The 20,934-nt window shown below is 32.7% G+C and overlaps 1 protein-coding gene and 1 pseudogene across 1 annotated transcript in view; one reads left to right on the top strand and one right to left on the bottom strand.

Annotated features, from left to right (window-relative positions):
- The window catches only part of Asx (Additional sex combs), a 129,244-nt gene that overhangs the window by 43,470 nt on the left and 64,840 nt on the right, over positions 1-20,934 (top strand). Inside the window, exons 3-6 of the mRNA XM_067288045.1 lie at positions 2,803-2,911; positions 10,189-10,324; positions 12,785-13,116; positions 16,505-16,667. Coding sequence (XP_067144146.1) covers positions 2,803-2,911; positions 10,189-10,324; positions 12,785-13,116; positions 16,505-16,667 — 740 coding nt within the window. The remainder of the gene's footprint in view (positions 1-2,802; positions 2,912-10,188; positions 10,325-12,784; positions 13,117-16,504; positions 16,668-20,934) is intronic.
- On the bottom strand, positions 3,508-6,093 carry LOC136989829 (cathepsin O-like; annotated as a pseudogene).

Raw genomic sequence — 20,934 nt, 5'->3', positions numbered from 1 at the left:
TATTATAGCATAAATGCACTTATTATAGTAATATTATTGCATGAATATGCGAAAAATGAAATAATTTACTTTTTAAGTCAACAAAACACCACCTGGACAAAAATATGTAAAACAGACGATAGACCAGACGATGCAGTCAAGTGCTGACATCTGTTGTCAATAAATTCTATTTCGTACGGTTTTGAGTTATTTTCTATGTGAGACTTTTTTATGCGGTCCCTGTTGACCGCATAAAAAAAATATTTTTTAATTGTGTCGCGAAAACTATTATTTACAGCCATTCGTGAAGTTTCGTGAGATTTTTTTTAATGCGTTTTTTTTAATGCGGTCCCTATCCCCCGCATAAAAACAGGTTTGACTGTATATATATATAAACAAGGATTGCTCTGGAAAATTTGAGAAATTGCCAACCATTTCACCAGTTTAAAATTTTTTTTGTCACTTCAAATTATTTACTGCCACCAGTTTTACTTACTAATTAATGTAGTGTAACCTTATCAGTTTGGAGTCTGGAAAGCAAAAATAACATGTTAAGCTGTCACACAGAAATAAGAATCATTTTTGAATAATTTTTTAATGAATAATTCCAAACAACATGTTTCATCACACTGCTTAAACAGTATTTCACAAATTCTATCATATCAAAATTTTTATGCTTTAGTCTACTAAACAGAGATGAAAGTGGAAATATGTCGTCACCCCTCCAAAAATCCGCGATCTAGAAATGCTGGGTGGCATTGCATGAAAACTGTCTTTGATTCTCAACATTACTTCCTGCTTTCCCGTGCAACTCGCCATGTGATGACATGACTTTGCTAGGTGTGTGGTGCAAGGGCCTCCCATCATATAGGAGCTATACATTCTGCTGTTTTTCCTGAAGCATGCATTGTGATTCAATTGAATTCAATTGCTGAATGTCAAAATAAGCAGACTAAGGTTTTTATTGCCAGCATTATATTTTTATTGGCATTTTACTAAAAGTATCGCCAAGTAGTGATTTTGGTTTATGCAGCGTGACTCCTAGTATAAAATACTTTTTCATATTTTTATTATTTAATTTACAGGGTCTTTCAGAAAGAATGCTACCATTTAAATTACTATAATTATATTAATTATTACCTGAGAAGTATGTATTGTACAGCAATCAATAGAGTAACTGTTCCAGTTTCATCTATCATCTGCATTCAAACATTTTTTTGTCTACTGCCTCTAGGAAGTGCTGTAAACAAAAATGATAACTCTGCAACAGAGAAACTATTTTGCATTCAGTAGTCTGCATAGTTGGGGCCAGTTATCATTTTGCACCAAGACTGTTTACCTTACATTGATGGATTACTTTGAAATTGTCTGTGAAACTCAAAAAAATCAATGAAAATCGTATTGCACAATGAAGACTGATTCTGATTTTGCAAACTACAGAATATGAAATACTTTCTCTGTTGCAGAAGTCATTTTTGTTTATGGTGCTTTCTATAAGCAACAGACAAAAAGATGTTTGTGTGCAGATGGTAGATGAAATTTGGACTTTTACTCTATCAATTGGGGTACATTGTATACTTTTCAGGTGATAATAGGATCCAGTTATGCAAAAGGCTACCAACCCACAACATACTTAAACTGAGTAAATCACAGTTAAAGTTTTTCATTTTCAAACAAAATACTGAGTATTCTTTACTTCACAACTGGGTACAAAGGTAGACACTGGGCATCTTTAACATTACTCTTTATTTAGGAATATCTTACACACTGATAAACGTTTCAGGCATATGCTCTTCTTCCATTGACTTTTTCTTTAAGACATTTAGTAAAGAGGTGTTAAAGATACCCAGTGTCTACCTATGCACCCAGTTGTGAAATAAAGAATAATTAAAAGAGGACATAGTTTCAGAATAAGTCAAAAATACTAACTGTGTAGTCACCAAGCTTTTTAAATACATCAATAGGATTTGTGCAGTTTGGTTATTTCTGTGAAATAAAGATTAAATAATACTGAATTTATTCATGGCTTTAACATATTTTTGGCTTTTGAGGAGTGGTAGCTTTTTGGTGCCTACCAGTTGTTAAGTGGATAAAACTACCAGTATTTGGGTTGATTTTTACAGATTTTTCTTTACATTTGTAACAGCTAAATAGAAGCTGTTTTTCCTTAGAACAGTGGTTCCTAATCTTTTTTGACTTGCAGTACCCAAGTCAAAAAAGATTGAAAAACCCCTCATCAGCCAATTTTCCTAAGTTTTATTTCCTATTTCTCGTTTTTGTTAATTTTAATTTGCATATTCATCAAACAGTGGTGTCTTGGTCAATTATACAACACTGTACAATTACATGTTAAAAAATGTTTTTTTTAATCAAAGTGTTGGAGGAAGGACACAGATAAATATAATAAAAGAATAATTATATCTTTTATTTAAAACTAAGCGTCGAGTTGCAACACAGAATTCAAATATTCTTATAGTACATCCACTGTAATTAATTTTTTTTATTTTTTTTTTTTTGCATACCCTTAAACTACCAAGCACATACCCCTGGGAGTACACATATCCCCGTTTGGGAATCATTCACTCCCTTTGAAGGTTCTCCTAGGAGACATCCCCCTCTTAGCAGATTGCCCAGATATCACATTACCATAAACAAACAAACCTGGTAGCTTTTTGCATAACTGGGCCCAATTAACATTCTACCATTTTAAATAACTGTAATTTTTTTTGGAAGACACTGTATATGCATTATAAAATACATAATAAGTATAAAGTATATATTTTCTTATATCTTATGTGAAATATGTATTTATATATTTTTTAGTGGGCCAGCTTCTCTTGCTTGTTTAAATGCTATGTTGCATGTTCATTCCAAAGGGTCAGATGCAATGTTTTACAGAGTGGCTGGATCAACAAGTGTCTTTGGATTAACAGTAAGCTTATAAAAATTTTATTATGATATATTTCTAGATAACTGTAGACTAAAAATTAATCTTAAATGAAATTAATTTATAGTAACAAACTTCAGTGTTTACCTATCAATTAACACATTTGATAGAAAAATGTTTCAATGATTCCTGTGATTTATATATTTTTGACATAATCTTCAGTTACTATTATTATATGTTGATTTTATGTAATATCAGGAGAAATACAAATGCTATAACTATAATTTCTTCAGTGAAAAGCAGTCTAGGAAGAGACGAATTTTGTGGATATGCAGAAGAAACACAATGCATGATCATAATGTTTGTTTCTCCTGAATCTTTAGCTAATGTGGTTGTTAAGATAATAAATAAAAATTACCTTTTCTTCTTATTTACTTCTTTTCTTTACTTTAATAACAAGCAATACACATTTACACCTTTACCTTCTATTGTACAATCTTAATCTGAACAACAGGACGAAAACTCGTCAACCAACAACTTTTTTACAAGTGTTGCCAGATGAATGTATATTAGTTAACACGCCACCTTACATTTATATTGCAACTCAACAAAAATTCTTTTATATAAATATAAATTTAGCTTCATACAACATCCAATGCTGACACTTCTAGTGCAATGCCGTATAAATTTTTTCAATTGCAATTTTCAAGTAACCACTGATACCAAATTCTGTTCCCCAAGATTTATGAACAACATAATAAGGAATATTACCAGTTAAATCATAACCGACTATTTGAACAGCATGATTATTGTTATCTTCACAATGATATTGAATAATTCCACCAAGATAATCCTGCCATGTTGTGGAATCAACACTATCGACCAAAGGGCCATGAAATGCCAGTAATTTTAGCATTTTTTCTTCTGATCCATTTAAATCTTCACAGTATAATTAAATTTTAATCCTACACTTTCTTTTGGCCTTATGGCTACAGTTGTCCTCTTTGTCAGTTAAAGGATATTGTTTTTCAGTTAAAATTTTCATTTTATTCTCATACATCCAAAGGCCTTGCAAGTATCTCCACCATCACAACCACAGTTTGTTCCAGTTGCACAATCTATTACTTGCTACACACTCAATTTTACAAGTTCACCTGTCTTTAAAGCATTTATACTTTCTAATGTTTGTACAGTACTAAAATCTCGTGGCAGACTCAGTCGACACTCTCCACCTACTGCCTCTCCTAACAATATCTGCTGGTACCATATGAAATTTGGCACAAATGCCTGATGATGCCGACCGCCTTGTTTGCTGGAAAACGAAAATGAAAGTCATTAGAGATGGTGACTGATTTCGAAAATCCAACCTATCGCCTATTCGTCACTGACTGTATGTCCAAAGTGGCATTCCTGATCGACACTGGTGGCGATGTCTCCATCTACCCAGCTTTGTGTCTTCCAAGGCGCTGTGTAGAAGATTACCAACTCTTCAGCGAATGGAACAGCAATCAAAACATATTGTCATGCGACAATCACATCTGATTTTTCTCTTTGATGGAATTTCACATGGCGATTCATTGTTGCCAATGTTACACAACTGTTAATAGGAGCTGACTTTTTATTCCATTATGAACTTTTTCCAGACCTTTGCAACAAACATCTCATTGACTCAACCATGAAACTTGTAAGCCATGGACATATTTGCAGTGTCACTACGTCTGTCCAGACTATTGCTGGCGACTTGCCATATCACCAACTACTGAGCAAGTTTCTCGAAATAATACGTTCATCTCCAACTATTGCACCCGTTTGACATTCCACGGTCCATCACATCATCACAATGCTTGGACAGCCAGTACACTGCAAATTCCAACAACTTGCACCAGATAAGTACATACTGGCTAAGCACAAATTTGAGTTCATGCTCTCTCAAGGAATCTGCCAACCAGCAGCTGTTCATTGCTGTTACACCTCATTCCAAACAAGGACAACCAGTGGTGACCCTGCAGCGACTACCATGTACTTAACGCAAAACTGTTCCCAATCGTTATCCTGTTCCTCACATAGAGGATTTTGCATCTACTCTCCACGGTTGTAGGTGTTTCTTAACCTAGTCCATGCTTTTCATCATATTCTTATAGCCCCAGAGGATATCTCAAAGATGGATGTCATCACACTGTTTGGACTATACGAGTTCAACTTTATGTCTTTTGGTTTGTGCAACGCTGCACAAACATTTCAATACTTCATGGATGAAGTTACCTGTGATCTCAATTTTTGCTATGTATTTATCGACAACATACTCATAGCGTTCTGAGACAAAGCCGGACATCTACAGCACTTACTCAAATTGTTTAGTAGACTTCATGACTATGGAGTCGTAATCAATGCATCAAAGTGTGTATTTGGCAAACACGAAGTGCAATTCCTCAAGTATCTGGTCAACCTAAAAGGAGTTTGTCTCGTATAGAGATTATCATGCAGGCGATTGGCTTCCTGGCACTTGCCTCCATCCAGGAATCCGACAATGAACTTAGGCAACTCCTTTGTTCAAACACAGGCCTACAGCTAAAACAGATTACCATTCCAAATACTACGGCACAGCTTTACTGCGATACATCTACACTCAACGCTCATCTGTTTGTTACCAAAAACTTCCGACATCAGGCGATTGCCTCACTACACGGTTTGTCACACCCGGGGGTGAGAGCCGTGTGTCGTCTCGTTAAAAAGTCCTTTGTATGGCCCGACATCGAGGTTTACGCACTGCTTGTATTCCAATGCCCATCTGCTTTGGACTAATATTCTTTTTGAGAATTTCTTTTGTCTTCTCTGCATCCTAATTGTCGTTTTCTGGGTCGATGAGGATAATTTCTTACTTGGGTTTTGGGCTCCTCTTCGTGATGACTCGTGCAAAATTTGGCCCGGCTTGGTTCCTGGTCTCCAGGACCTTGTCGATTTTTTCCGGTAAACTCTCCACTGCGGCTTGCAGCGGGTCTTGAGTCTTCTCTCGCAGCAGATCGACAATCTTGTCGAACTGTGCATACACAAAAGTCACATGCTCCGCTGTGCGTAGGCAACAGGCAGTTCTTAACCATGTACTCTTGCACATCATCACAGAGTCTTTCCATGATTTTCACCTTGTCTTCTTCCACTACAGTGTCCATATCTCCCTGCGACGACACCTCGTCGTCTGATTCTGAAACATGCGGCCGCTTGGCCGACATAGTCCTGAAAAGGACTGTTATTGAAGTCACACAAATGCAAGAGTTGCTTGGCTTCGTCCTTTCGGGCTACTAACAGGCAGGACCACAAGGAGGTGCAACTTTGCTTCCCCTGGATCAGTACTAAGCACCACAAAAGAGCAGACAGAACGCAGCAAATAAATGCCGATAAAAAGACAATCTATAGCTCACAAAAGACGCAATACTAATCAATGGGGCACCCTGCCCATTGAGTGTGACTGCAAGAAGTTTGTACAAAACTGTATCTCGTTCCAGAAGAACAAAATCACTCAACACACTGTATCACTGACTGGATCATTTGCTCTGCCAAATCAATGATTTGACCATGTCCACATTGACATTGTTGGACCGCTTTCACCATCCAATGGTTTTACATATTGCCTCATGGCAATCGACTGTTTTTCCCATTGGCCAGAAGCATTTCCCATGTCGGAGATTACAGCTGCTGCCATAGCGAAAACATTTTTTGAAGATTGATCAGTTGTTCTGGCATTTCACAACAATTCGAGTCCCACTTGTTTAAAGCACTGACAGTGCTGATAGGGATGTTGAGGATCCACACCACTGCCTTTCATCCAGCCACCAATGGAATAATCAAGCAATTCTACCAGCAACTCAAGGCAGCAATCAAGTGTCACTCTTCCAATCGCTGGACAGATGACCTGCCTATCATACTCTTGGGAATTCGGACCGTCTACAAAGACAACATTCACACCACTGCAGCCAAGCTAGTTTATGGACACTGTGCTTTCCTGGAGAATTTTTTGTAACTGCCAACGACAATACGATAGAAATGTCCAATTTCATCTCTGATCTCCAGTGCAGAATTTTATGATTACGTTCTGTTTCACTTCACCGTGTAATTATGGCACACATCAAACGTTTGTATTCCGAGATCTGCAGACCTGCTCGCACGTCTTTGTATGCCATGACACAGACATAGACCTCTGCAGTCCCCATATGACAGACTATTCAGAGTACTTCCAAGTGAGTGGCAATACACTCCATACTTGCCACTCACTTGAAAGGTTATCAGTACACAATATCTAACCCAGTACAGCTGTTAGAACAGCTTAAACTATTAGCCTCCCCCACTTACGTTACTATGATGGACTTCAGATCACTATATCCATCAATAAAGCTCCCATCATGTTTTTGTGCAATCAGGGACTTATTGTTTGAAGAAATAGGAGATAGAACAATGCACCAGGATATATTGGAGTTGGCTCATTTGGCATGTTATAATTTGGCATTCCAATTTAAAGGGAAGATGTACGCTCAAGGTAGGAGTGTTCCTATGGGAACCTTTGTGAGTTGGTGGTAAGAATGTTGGAAAGCAGAACCTTACCTAATTTCCTCTCAAATATTATCCTCTATAGAATGACATAATCGTCTTTTGGAGGAGCAAGCCGGATCTTCAAGAGTTAATACACGTATTGAACAGCAATCCCTATGGTCTTTCTGTTGAGATTGAGCAACACAACCGGAACAGGGTCAATTTTTTGGATATAGACATTGTATTTGAAGGACCAAACATACAGACGGTGGTGTATAGAAAACCAACAGCGGTCACGACATACATTCCAATACGATCTTGTGACCCCTTTTCGTATAAAATATCATCTTTCAGAGCATTAATCATGAGAGCGTACACACATTTTTCTACCATACAAGCATTGACGCATGAAATAAAAAACATAGAAGAGATAGCAAGGGAGTATGAACACACCCACTTTATACATAAGTTATGTGAAAGCTATAAATGTAAGCAGATTACAATGCCTGTTCCAGAAGGACATAATAGAGAAAGTGGAGATGACAAGATGATAGTGCCCGTCATGTATAACCTAATTTTGAAGTCAATATATATAGCCATTGCTAAGAAACAGGAGATCAAAGTAGCATACAGGAGGTGTCTGACCATTTATAGCCTACTAAGGAATGGAAAAGACCGGCATAGATTATCAGGCATCTACAAAGTCCCCATAAAGGATGACAGATTTGATAGAGAAATGGTGTATGTGGGTGCAACTAAAAGGTCCTTAGACACACGATTGAAGGAGCATAAGTCGGACATACGACACAATAAATGTACAACAGCTCTTTTGACTTGACCCAACAGACCCTGACATCACAGCCGAATTTGACAGAGCACATATAGTTCTCACCACCCCACACCAAGATCACCTAAAGATTTTAGAAGCAATGGAAATACTTAAGGCAGAATGTGAATCCACTAGCATTAATTATAAGGAAGAAATGACACTTTCTACAGTGTGGCAATTCCTAATGGACGATAACATTTAAATTTAGGTTATTTTTTATTTTATATTTGTTTGGGTTTATAAACATTTGAATTATAAACGGTTTGCATTTCGAATCTTATATTGGTTCACGATGTTTGATTAAGTTTTGGAGTGCATGTGCATTAGGAATATGAAATCAAACATCTTATAAAGTTTAAAGAACTAGCTTGCAACAGTTTTGAGTGAACGCCTGAAGGAGAGCCCAGGAGGGGCGTCGAAAACATTTGCACTTTAGAAATTTTGCTCTGGTTAATTCGTTTCCAGTAAGAAGATTTATATTTTGACCTAGTGTATTAAGAAGTTTAACAAAGATTCTCTCCTAGTTCCCTCTCTTCTGTTCAACACAATGCAACAAGTTCCATATCATTGGAAAACTTGTGTCCCTTGAGCTTTTCCTTGGTGACGGAAAAGTGCAAAGTCATATAGTCCTGACCTTTGAAGGTCATTTGATGGTATTCAAGTAATGGCAGGCTAGTATCACTCAGGTAGGCTTGGGAGTATGGTTTCATTTGCAGGTTCATCATAGTGTAGTCACCATATCATAGTGTTCAGTTGCATTTTCATTTTAAACACATTTTGTTTTATAGATTCAGAACTTGAGAAGAAAAAGTAATTGTCTCTGTACATTGCAAAATTTTTAAAATTTACTATAGTAGAATCCATTTAAGAAGTTTCTGCTTAAGAAGTTTTTCCTCATAAGAAATCCAATATCTCTGGTCCTGGCATTTACACCATAAGGTGTGTGTTAAAGTTTTCCACATAACAATTTTCTGTGTAAGAAATTCCAAAATATCAGTTTCATCAATGATATTTTACACACTTAAGAAGTTTATGTTGAAGACAAATTATAATCTTTTTTCTCACCATAACTTTATCACTTATAAAAACAGAAAGGTTTTAATAAAGTGGCCAAATATTCACTATATTGTATATCAAATACTTGCATACCTGAGGTAGTCACTAAATTAGCTGGGGTCGTATTGTTTTGACCATATTCCCTATCCAGTGCTGTCCATTAACTATTGACACCACCACTTCATCACCTGCTGTAGTCAGTTCATCTTACTATTCTATGTTACACTATGCCATATTATATTATCTTGATATTGAAATAAAATTGATTATATAGATAAATAATTATTTTTTTACAATTTCTATATGTTTTCTTCCCTAAGAAGTATTTTTAGAGTGGTCCCTTCAAAAACTTTTTAACGGGGTTTTACTGTATATTTTTAATTGCTTTCTTTTCTTTCTTTTTTAACATTTAGAAATGGTAATATATGGTTATTCTCTAATTCTCTTTCAAATTTTAAATTACTGCTGACCTGTTTACAGTTTTCATGATATTGTTAATTGTAACAATGGTTAGACTTCACACCGATCATTGGATAAGCAAGAAACAAGAAAATTATCATACAGGCGTTAAACAAAGACGGAGATAGTTTCATTGACAAAGACAGAAATAGTTTTGTTGAAAGTGTTAGTAATTATAGCGATACGCTGTTTAACGCATTTATGATAATTTTCTTGTTTCTTGCTTATGATATTGTTTATATTTGTTTAGACGTATTATGAATATATCTTCTGCATATCAGATATATTTAATTATTCCTATTTATTCATCTATTACTGTCATGGTTCTAAAAAAACTTTCTAGAATAGCCTTAATAAAATGTATAAAAATAATACAAAAAGTTTATTTTTTAAACATTAAATATTAATATCTTGATTTATTTAAGTTTGTTTATTTAATTTAAATTTTAATTTTTAGAGTGATATTCCTGAGGGTGCAGTTAGAATGGAAGTGGAAGAAGATGATACAGGAATGGATACAGGAAATGAAGATTCTGATATTGAATCAGGACACACTACTTCACAAGAACAAATAATTAAAGAAAGAAAAGGAGGTCTGTACAAAATATACTTATATAAATAAAAATAGTTCAGGAGTAAAATTGTACGAAAAATTCTGTGTGTAGAAAGCTAGAACTTCTGTAACTAAGTTTTAAAACACCTTTCACTCTTTTTTTCTAGCAATTTCTTTAATTAATTAAATAAATAAGAGAACAAATGCTTTCAGCTATTTTAAATGGCCTTCTTCAGGTTCTACAACGTTATTTGTAATTTAAAAAAAAAAGAAAGAAATTTGTAAAGACAATGACATTATAAGAATGAAAACGAATTTCAAATATGTGTTAACTGACGTTCCAATGTTGTAGAACCTGAAGAAGGCCATTTAAAATAGCCAAAAGCATTTGTTCTCTTATTTATTTAATTAATTAAAGAAATTGCTAGAAAAAAAGAGTAAAAGATGTTTAAAACTTAGTTGTATGAAAAAAAGAATGCAGTAAACTAACAGTAAACTTTGTTGTATATACAGTAATACCCCAAACTTACACAATAGGTGGGACTGAGTGATAACCACGTAAGTCGAATTCAAGTAAGTTAAGGTATAATTTTGCATATAAATACATACAGATTATTTTTAATTGGGGCTGGAGACTAAAGAAAACAATAATTTAGAAGAAAATGTTTAATAAAATCTTAGATAATACATATGTATAACAAATTATATTATTAAAATCGTAAACCGAAGTTATTTTGGTGTAGAAGGCTTCATAAAATCAGCAGTTCTTGATCAATTTCGGTTGACTAATCAGCAATTCCCGACAATTGTAGCTTTTTTGGAGGTCCGCAGGTGGTGTGACGGTCTGATGACCAATCAGTGGATACGCATTCAAACTCTAACAGTCGCTTCCTCAACCGTCTTTTTGTAACAGCGACTGTTACCAGTTTAAAAAAAAGGTGGAAATTGTGTTCCTGCACGATTCTACCCTGACAAACACAAAATAAATTGTAGCTATTCGTCGATTCCGCACCACATGTCCGAACATTAAGCTGAACAATAATGTGGGGGGGTGAGCAATCAAGAGTTGCATGGCGCTCAAACAAAAGATAAATCGACTCAATTTGAAAATCGCGTAAGTTGAGGTATTACTGTATTATTATTATCCACAAATGTTAGCTATTATTAAATTCAGAGATTATATTAATTTACATAAACCAAACTGCTGTGGGAAGCGCAGTATATATTGCATCAGAAATGACATTGTTTTTAGCAAAGTTCTGAGCACTGGCATTCTAACATGCTGAACTTTTCTTTAAAAAGATTAATTCAAGAATTTTTTTTCATGAAGGAAATTTTATTATCAAATATAATCAATTTTTTGCAAATTAAATGTATTTCAGAATTTTTGAACATTTTCTGTCAAACTTCAGCATTTTGCATAGAATATCACTAATTTTTTTAAAAATAATAACAGTTTGCTTGAAATTAATACATAATAATAAAATTTATTTAGTTTCAAAAATAAGGTAATAAGCTGTTGTTTATGGAACAATTTTATTTCTAAATTGGTATGCAGTAACATGTAGCAATTGATGTCATTAATTACCTTTGAAGTAAACTCCCCTTCATTCATTATGTAAAGTCTATATTTTATGTCACAAATTTGTTTGTATTTAGAATATTTCAGTGTTATCTCTTATACCTTATATTACAAACAAATCAAATGAATTAGATTGCGAATATTTTTTACATATGTTGAAGAAAGAATAATGATTTTGCACTCTGTACAAAAGAAATCAGAAAATTTGTCATTATTAGTTGGAAATTAATAAAGTAATGATAGAGATTAAAAAATCCAAGATGAAATATATTTAAAACTATTACTATATTGAAGACTAAATACCAGAGAAAAAATTTTTGGAGTCTTCTGCATGTCCATTCACAATCACAAGAACTCAGTTAAGGCTAGCAGAGTTGACATTTCTTTATATGCCTTCTCTGCCTATACTAATGCAAATTGTTTAAAAGTTTTCATGATGTCATATATTTGTAATATTTTAATCTTTATTTGACAAAAAAAAACTTACAAACATCTGATGACACTTTTAAACAATTTGCATAAGTATAGGTATAGGAAGGAATATAAAGAAAGGTTGACTCCATCAGTCCAGAAGACTTCAGAAATTATTTTGTATGTAGTTTCAATATTGTACATTTTTGAATTAATAATAATTTTTTGAAAAAAATTTAGTACTTTTAATAATTTTTGAAGAATAATTAGGAAAATTGAAGTGTGGAATAAAAAATATATATTATTAGATCATAGATAAATTTTTTAATAAAATAAACATATAGATAAATTTTAGCAAATGGATAGAGTTTTATTGTGAAAGTATAAATTATTTAAAGCCTTTGATTTTAAAGCACTTTTTTTTTCAGAATTAGTTATCAAATTAAAATTTTTTTATAAATAAATAATAATAAAACAATTTTTTCACAATTTATATTTTATTTTCAGTTTTATATGTGAAACTCCCATCTGGTTTTAAGCCTTCTCCTCCACAAGGAATCAGTGGAAATCATTATCAAGGAAATGTTCAAAATCAACAAGATAGCAATTCTTTTGGATCCAGTACAACTGAAACTTTATTAAGTGTTAGTGAATCTTCTCGTGAAAGTGATGCAGCTGAAAATTCTGTTACACAGAAATCTACAGAGGAAACTTTAGTTAATGGTGATAGCAAAGATGTTGAAAACACTCAAGAAAATGTTTCAATGGAAAAGTGTCCGATTAGGTCCATTTCTTCCAATATACAAACGTCAAATATTATCACAACGTCACCTGCAAAGGTATAACAATATACATTTTTTAAATAATAATTGTATTTGTCCTGATTGTTATATTTATTTACAAGGAAGACTTTTAAAGGTGGTCAAAAACATCCAAAATATATAAATTTGCTGGAGTTACATGGTTATTTTTTTAATGTTAGTTTGTCATACTTTATCTGGTTTTCATTTGATTTATAATAATTAAAGATTAAATAAATCTTCTGGTTGATTTTTACAAATATTTATATTATCTGTTTTTCTTAATTGTAAAAATCAAATTTAAAAGTTTTTTAAATTGAATAAAGGTTATATAAAAAAGCATTTTATAATAACACAACATTTATGCAAAACTAGCATGAACATCTTGTTTGTGGATCACAGGCTGAAGAAGGAGATGCAGATGATAAGTATACAGATAGCAAAATATCCTACATAACTGGAATTATTTCATTTCCAATCAATTGTAGCACTACCTAACTTAGTTAACATTCTCCTTGTTAATATGTCAATAAAACTATGTTTCCACTTTTTAATACTAATTACAAAAGTTTTTAACTATTAATTTTAATGAATGTACTTTAGAAAATGAAAAATAGATTTTTCTTCTGATTGAAAGAAAATTTATGGGTAATAGTTCAGGTGTTGGTTTTTACAAAAGAAAAATTTGCCACTTCAAATGACACATGTGAAAGAACACTAAACGTTTTTATTGTCAGAATAAATTAATATTAAAATGACAGGCTAAAACCATATTTGCTAGAGAAAAGGAAGAAAGAAAAAAATTCTTTTTAATTATATTTTGTATTTTTACCTGAAGTAGTTGTGTGCAAAGTCAACTACCTTAGTTGACTCACATGATGTCTTACAGATGCCAGTAATTATTCCAAAATTGTGAAATTTTCAGCATTTACATCTGAAACTATTATTATATAGTTAATTTTTTCATTTTGTCTTCTCTATAACAATGTAAAATACTCATGGATTGTCAAAAATGAGTTTATTGGTTTATTTTATTGTAAACTTATCCAAAAAAAGCAAAAACATAAACTTATCAACTTTGTTTGCTGTAAATTATCTCAAGTTTCACAAATTGACGTTGGGTTTCATTGGATAGGAAATGTTTTTTATCCATATCAGAGTAGTAAAACTTTATTACTTTAGTGAGAGTTGACTGTAGAGCTGTGATGACTCAATACTAATGTCAACAAATAGTTATTTGTTTTATTCCCCTCCTAAACAAAAGCTTTCTTCCTGGCTAGAAGTTGGTCAAATACAATGTTGTTGTTTTATAGTACTCAGAAGAATGTTGTCTTTAACATTTAACAATTAATTTTGTCAGATCTGATTACTTTAAGTTATTTATTGACAATACTATGTGTTGTTTATAAAATCGTACTTGCCTGCTTGCTTACCAGCTTAGAGGTATGAAATCGTGAGTTGCAATTTGTCACAGAGTATTAAGTGCCCAAATCATGTGTGCATAAAAAAAATTAGACTTGTAGGTACTCGGGACTGAGAACAGAGTCAAAATAAAATTCAAAATGGCAACATACTATGAACAGGCAGTAGTACGAGATTTGCACACGTGTTGCTTGTTGGAAAGTTGGAAATGTGAATGTTGCAAAATCGAATTTTGACAAACGTGTGCATTGGGAAATTTGAAATGAGAAATCGAATTTTGACAAACAAATCTTTGAAAAAACCATTTACCTGTGCTGTGTTATTCCCGACATATCTCTGGTTGCCATGTGCTGACCTTGACCAGTTGACCCAAGATATCTCATTTCAGTATTGGAACATTTTTCAAAACAGATGGTACTAGTTGTTATAATTTTATATTAAAATTAACTTTTGAAATATAATTTGTTTTCTTTTTACATTTATTAATATATTATATATATATTGTTTGTGCAAAGTAATAAAATAATTTTGGATGATACGATAGTCATGATTATTTTTTCAAAAGTGGAAAATTTTCGCTAGGCATCAGCAAAAATTCAACCCAGAATGACATGCAACAGAGAAAAGATTTGAAATTGGATAGGCTAATTTCACTAAAAATGCATCGTGGATGACCTCGTGGTCATGGCCGTAGCCAAAGCTGGCAAAGTTTCAAAGATTGCGCTTAAAACCAGCAATACCAAAGAGGATTGGAGAATGAGAACAAGATCTGCCATGTGCATCAAAGTGATCTTGCTTAGCAGTGAGTCTCTGAGACATAGTTTGTTCAACACAGTGCACTCTTTAATTATGATCAGCCTGAAGATCAAACCAAATACAAGCCACTTTAGTTACATTTTATTTTTGCATTAATGAGTGGGAGAGTTGATTCTATGTATTCATAAGAAAATAAACACGTAAAGCATAAAAAAAATCAGTAACAAAGTCTAAATAACTATGAGTAATAAAAAAGAATATCGGTAAATCATTGCCAATTATGCTGATGAATTGTTTGACATCATACACTTTTTAAATACAGTGTTTTCGTTTTTAATCCGTCCAAAAACAATTGGCGAAATCCAAAACTGACAAAAACTGAGGCAATTATTTCTATATGAATCGATGTAAATCCAAGTAATTCGTTCTAGACATTCCAAAATACATACCAAAAACACATTTTATAGAGAATAAATATAGTGTTTAATACTAAAAACAATAAATGAACCAAAGAATAAATGAACATTTAACATGACATTCGAAAGGCTACTGGCTCTGGAAACTTTCTTTGGACACTTGGGAAGGATGTTTTTGGTTTTTTTTTTTTGCTTAGGGGAATGCCTTTTGGGATGCCTTTTTAAGGGTAACTGGCCCCTATTCAGGCATTACAGTTGTGGAGGAAACCCAGAAAACTTCATATGGCCAGCTCATCCTGATAAGGCATGACCCCACGATCGAACTTCCAGTGTTTAGGAAATGGAACCGCTTGGCCACTGGTGGGTCTCCATAGTGGAACTAAAAGGAAAGCAATGGAACTGTTTGGCTAGATGATCGGGGTAATGTTCACTCAACAAGAAGCAATGCCACACTAAGCAGGTAAATGTGTGGGCCACCCTTTGTTCTTGCAAAGTTAGCAGTGAGATCACATGGGCACACTGACAAAAACCAAGACAAATTTTTCACAGAAAAAACTGATGTATTTTTGGTCACTCAGAACTTAGTTTTTCACATAATACAAGGGATATTCAAAAAATGTCTGCATTATCAATCTGTTTTCTCCTGTGGATGATTGCAAAATTTGTTAACTTAATAGAATATCTCACTGTTAAAGATTTTAACATTTCATTTCTTAATTTGAGAATTAGTATAATGTATTCCAATTTAAAACTATTTAAATTTTTTTATGAAAGAAAGTAAATGATAATTTATATTATCTGATATTTAATATATACATATATATATTTACTAGGTATCGCAAAGTCATAGTCAAAGAGCTATTAAACATGCTTTGAGACAACAGCAGAAACGTCGACGAAGAAATACAGCTATAGCTGCAAGTGGGACGTCAACTCCTGGCATTCCACGTATCATTATGAAACCTCTTCCGCCTCCTCCAAATTATAATTTTAACTGTAAGAAATTTGTGTTTTAATTATCTATTACTATTATTAAGCATATTATTTTGCTTTAAAAAGTTGTTTAAATTATTTTTCCATTATTTTTTTAATAATAATAATAATTTTCATTATAAACAAGAGAAGTATTATGCAAATATAGTGTAATGTTCAAGTTCTCTCTCTCTCTCTCTCACACACACACACACACACACACACACACACACACACACACACACACACACACACACAACAGCAGCTAATAAATAAATGACAATTAAGACATGTAAATACAGATACATCTCAATGTAAATTGCTATTTACAGTTGTTTGGCAAATTGTTCTTTAAATGATTCAAAAAAATGTTCAAATACTTTTATAATAATTAGTTTATTGACTTAACATTTCTTAATATGAAAATTATCACCTTTAATTGTCCAGCACAAATGTTTTAACAAAAATAAAAACGTTTTCGATCGTTTTCAACGGTCATCTTCAGTTACAACTCAAATTAAAAAAAGAACGATAAAATAGAATTAAATACGAAAATAATAAATGCGCATGCGCAACTATAAATATATCGCGCATGATGCCTAATATACAGAATAAACGAATAAAATTATGTAAACAAAAATACGTGGCCGCATCTCTTGTATGTTGTTATTGTTTATCTTTATAAAACGATTTCCATGCGGTTGATAAAGAATCCGCGTCTCTATGATTGATACATCCCGTTTTTTCTTGGGCTTTATATATTTCTAGCTTTTCTAGATGTTTGATTGTATGTCTATTGTTCGTCGGCTTGATGACGGAAGCTTGGTCCCACAATACCTCAATATCTTGTTGCTTGGCGTATGAAGCTAGAACCGTACTGTCCAGATTCTTATTAATCGAGTACTGGTGTGCCATGCTTCTGCATCAAGCGACGAACAATAGACATACAATCAAACATCTAGAAAAGCTAGAAATATATAAAGCCCAAGAAAAAACGGGATGTATCAATCATAGAGACGCGGATTCTTTATCAACCGCATGGAAATCGTTTTATAAAGATAAACAATAACAACATACAAGAGATGCGGCCACGTATTTTTGTTTACATAATTTTATTCGTTTATTCTGTATATTAGGCATCATGCGCGATATATTTATAGTTGCGCATGCGCATTTATTATTTTCGTATTTAATTCTATTTTATCGTTCTTTTTTTAATTTGAGTTGTAACTGAAGATGACCGTTGAAAACGATCGAAAACGTTTTTATTTTTGTTAAAACATTTGTGCTGGACAATTAAAGGTGATAATTTTCATATTAAGTCTAATTTCCAGTAATTTAAAGTTGGTTTCTTAACATTTCTGTTAGGTTTAGCATAAAAAGTTATAAGAAATTTATTTACAACACTTTGCGTCTTCTCAAAAAGCCTTCTTGAATCTTCTGAAATGATGGCAAAAAAGCTATTGTTTAGCATATTAAAGTAAAATAAGGAACAATAATTTTGTTCCATATTTTAATAGGGAAAAAAATAAAAGTTTAAATCTTCTATTAATGATGTGTGTGACTATCTTTGACAGCATGACTTGTTAATTCTTTAAGGCATGCTGTCAATTAATTTTAGACAGCTATCTTTATTTTTTCCCAAACTCTCTCAGCTCTTTCTCTTAGTTAATTTATACTGCTAGCTGGGTTAGGAAAATCATTTATGACACATTTGAATTGGTTCTACAGATTTTCATTTGGGTTTAAATCTGATTTAGGAGGCCAATTCAAAAATTCAATATGCAACTGCTGAAGCAAGATTTAACCATATGTTTAGGATCATTATCCTGTTGAAAAATAATACTTTTTAGTTTTAATGGTTAATGTGAGCCTAGGTATAGAAAATGGCGGTGTTTCGGTAACCTTGATGGCAAGTGTTTTTAGAAAAGAAATGTAGATGGTGCTGATAGTAATGATGCCTTTATGCAAATATCCATCAAAAAATTCTGTTCAGGAAACATGAGGAATAATGTGAATTTTGAATTTTGGTTACGATGTAGACGGATTATGCATGTTGTTAATTTTTTTAAAAGTGTCTATGATTTTTTAAAGTTTGTACAATTTACTCGAAGTCTAAAGTTATCGAGGAGGAAAGTTTATCAATAGTAATTAACATGTTAAACGTGTCCTTAATGTGTTTAATGCATGTTAAATGTCATAAAAGTGTATTAAAGGTGTGTTAACATTGTGCAAGTGAGATAAAAATTTTGTAAAGGGTTTATATGTGGTTGAATTGTGCATTTAAAGTGTGCAAATGTGTGTTAAATGTGTTTAAAAGTGTGTAAATGTGTGTTAAACGAGTTAAATTTGTCATAACCAAGGATATGTAATAGTGATTTCCGACCCGAAAGTCAATGTGAACGACACATGGAAGGCTAGGTGGCCGTGGATAGCAGGTGCCACCCTCTATGGAGATGCTGCCTATCATAGATGATAAGGCGAGAGATGTGAATTGTAAGTCTGCAGTTCTTAAGAGGAGTAAAATTTATGTACAATACAGGCAAATTTTGTTTGAACCACTGATGTATAGAATCTCGTAATTCACTTCATCCATGCATCGATTGAATTTATAGGTAGTATGATGACTTTTTTATTTTTCGTTTTTGGTCCAAGAGTAGGAAAAGTAACCAAAAGCAGGAGGAAAAGTAAGTAGCAAATTTACGTTTTAAAAATGTTTTAGTTTTAAAAAAGTTTAAATATAGGCGCGTTTAGGTTATTGTCGATGGTCGCTGTCTTGTTTGCACATTTGCGCGTGCAAACAAGATGGTGACTGGAAGCGCCGCCATTTTGTATACCTAGGCTCACATTAACCGTTTTAATTTATACAACTGTGTAATGTATTGTACTCATCAAGTCATCCTTTAAAATATCACAATAAAACTTAAAATCTATTTGGCCATCAATTTGAACAAGATTTCCAGGTCTGTATGCTATTATACAACTCCATATCATTAATGAATTCCCATCATGTTTTACAGTTGGTATCACAGTTATAGTTTCATCACAGTTAATGAAACTATAACTGTGAGTTTTTATTTTTCTAATACCATTTGCATCCATCACTTCATAAATGGTTAATTTTTGTTTCATTTGAAAAAATTACATTCTTCTAATCAGCTGCAGTCCAGTTTTTATATTTCTCTGCACATTTCAATCTAAGTTTTCTGTGTCTTTTAATTAGTAAGGGTATTTTTTTCTTTAACTGTTACTCTTAGGAATTCGTTGAAACATAACAGATTAACTGTTTGAGCACTAATACAGGCAGTCTTCTACTTACGAACATTCGACTTATGAACTTTTGAAGTTACGAACAAAGCCAGCAGATGGTGGGTTAAAGTGCAGTTGGTTATTTTTTATGTATAGTCAAGTTTATTTTTGAAGTTTTACGTTATAACATTAATATAGTTTGTAGTTGTGATAATGTTACGTTATAACATTAACATAATTTGTAGTTGTTTTAAATGAGTAATTTTAATAAATAATGTACTGTACTGTACTGTACATGTGATTGATTTGAATTTATACTTCCCTTCAACAATCTTAATTCAACATTATTCAAGCAGCCTAAACATTACATAATTGTAAAACCAACGTTGTATTTGAGTTTTTGTGCCAAACATCGTCTTTTTGAGTTACGAACTTTTCGACTTGCGAACAATTGCTACGAACGGATTAAGTTTGTAAGTAGAGGACTTACTGTATTTAATTTGTGATATTCTTTTAAGACTTTTTTTTTAAAATCAACTGTGGTTTCAATTTTTTACATGTTACTCTTTTCACAATATTCTGTTTTTGTACTGTGTCTAAAGCTCTTGGTTGACCAGATATTGCTTTTTGGCATTGGACCTTCTCTTGACATATTTTAGACAGACTTCCTACACTTACATCATACACGAGACAATTGTTTTTGACTGATGACAAGATGACTAGAGCACAAATATCCTGCTTTTGTTGCATATAAAATTGTTTCGTAGTTAACTCTAGTTGGGAACAATTATTATGCTTTAAATTGAGAAATATTTTGATGAAATAAACATTTTTAAATGGGTTTTTTAACCTTTTGAAAATATTGTTGAAAAGCAAAGAAAATCTTCAAATGCTTGATTGTTGAAATTCTAATATTTTGTGCTAACCATTTTAACTAAGAGATTATTTAATGTTTCAACCCAAGAAACTAATTTTAATATGCATATAAAATCTACATATTTAAATACATATTCAGGTTTTATAATTTAAAAAGAAAAATGAA

Source organism: Centruroides vittatus, unplaced genomic scaffold, assembly GCF_030686945.1.
Source record: "Centruroides vittatus isolate TY-2023 unplaced genomic scaffold, ASM3068694v2 scaffold_769, whole genome shotgun sequence".
NCBI lineage: Eukaryota > Metazoa > Arthropoda > Arachnida > Scorpiones > Buthidae > Centruroides > Centruroides vittatus.
The sequence above is the reverse complement of the archived record's forward strand: the minus strand, read 5'-3'. Positions and strand labels throughout refer to the sequence as shown.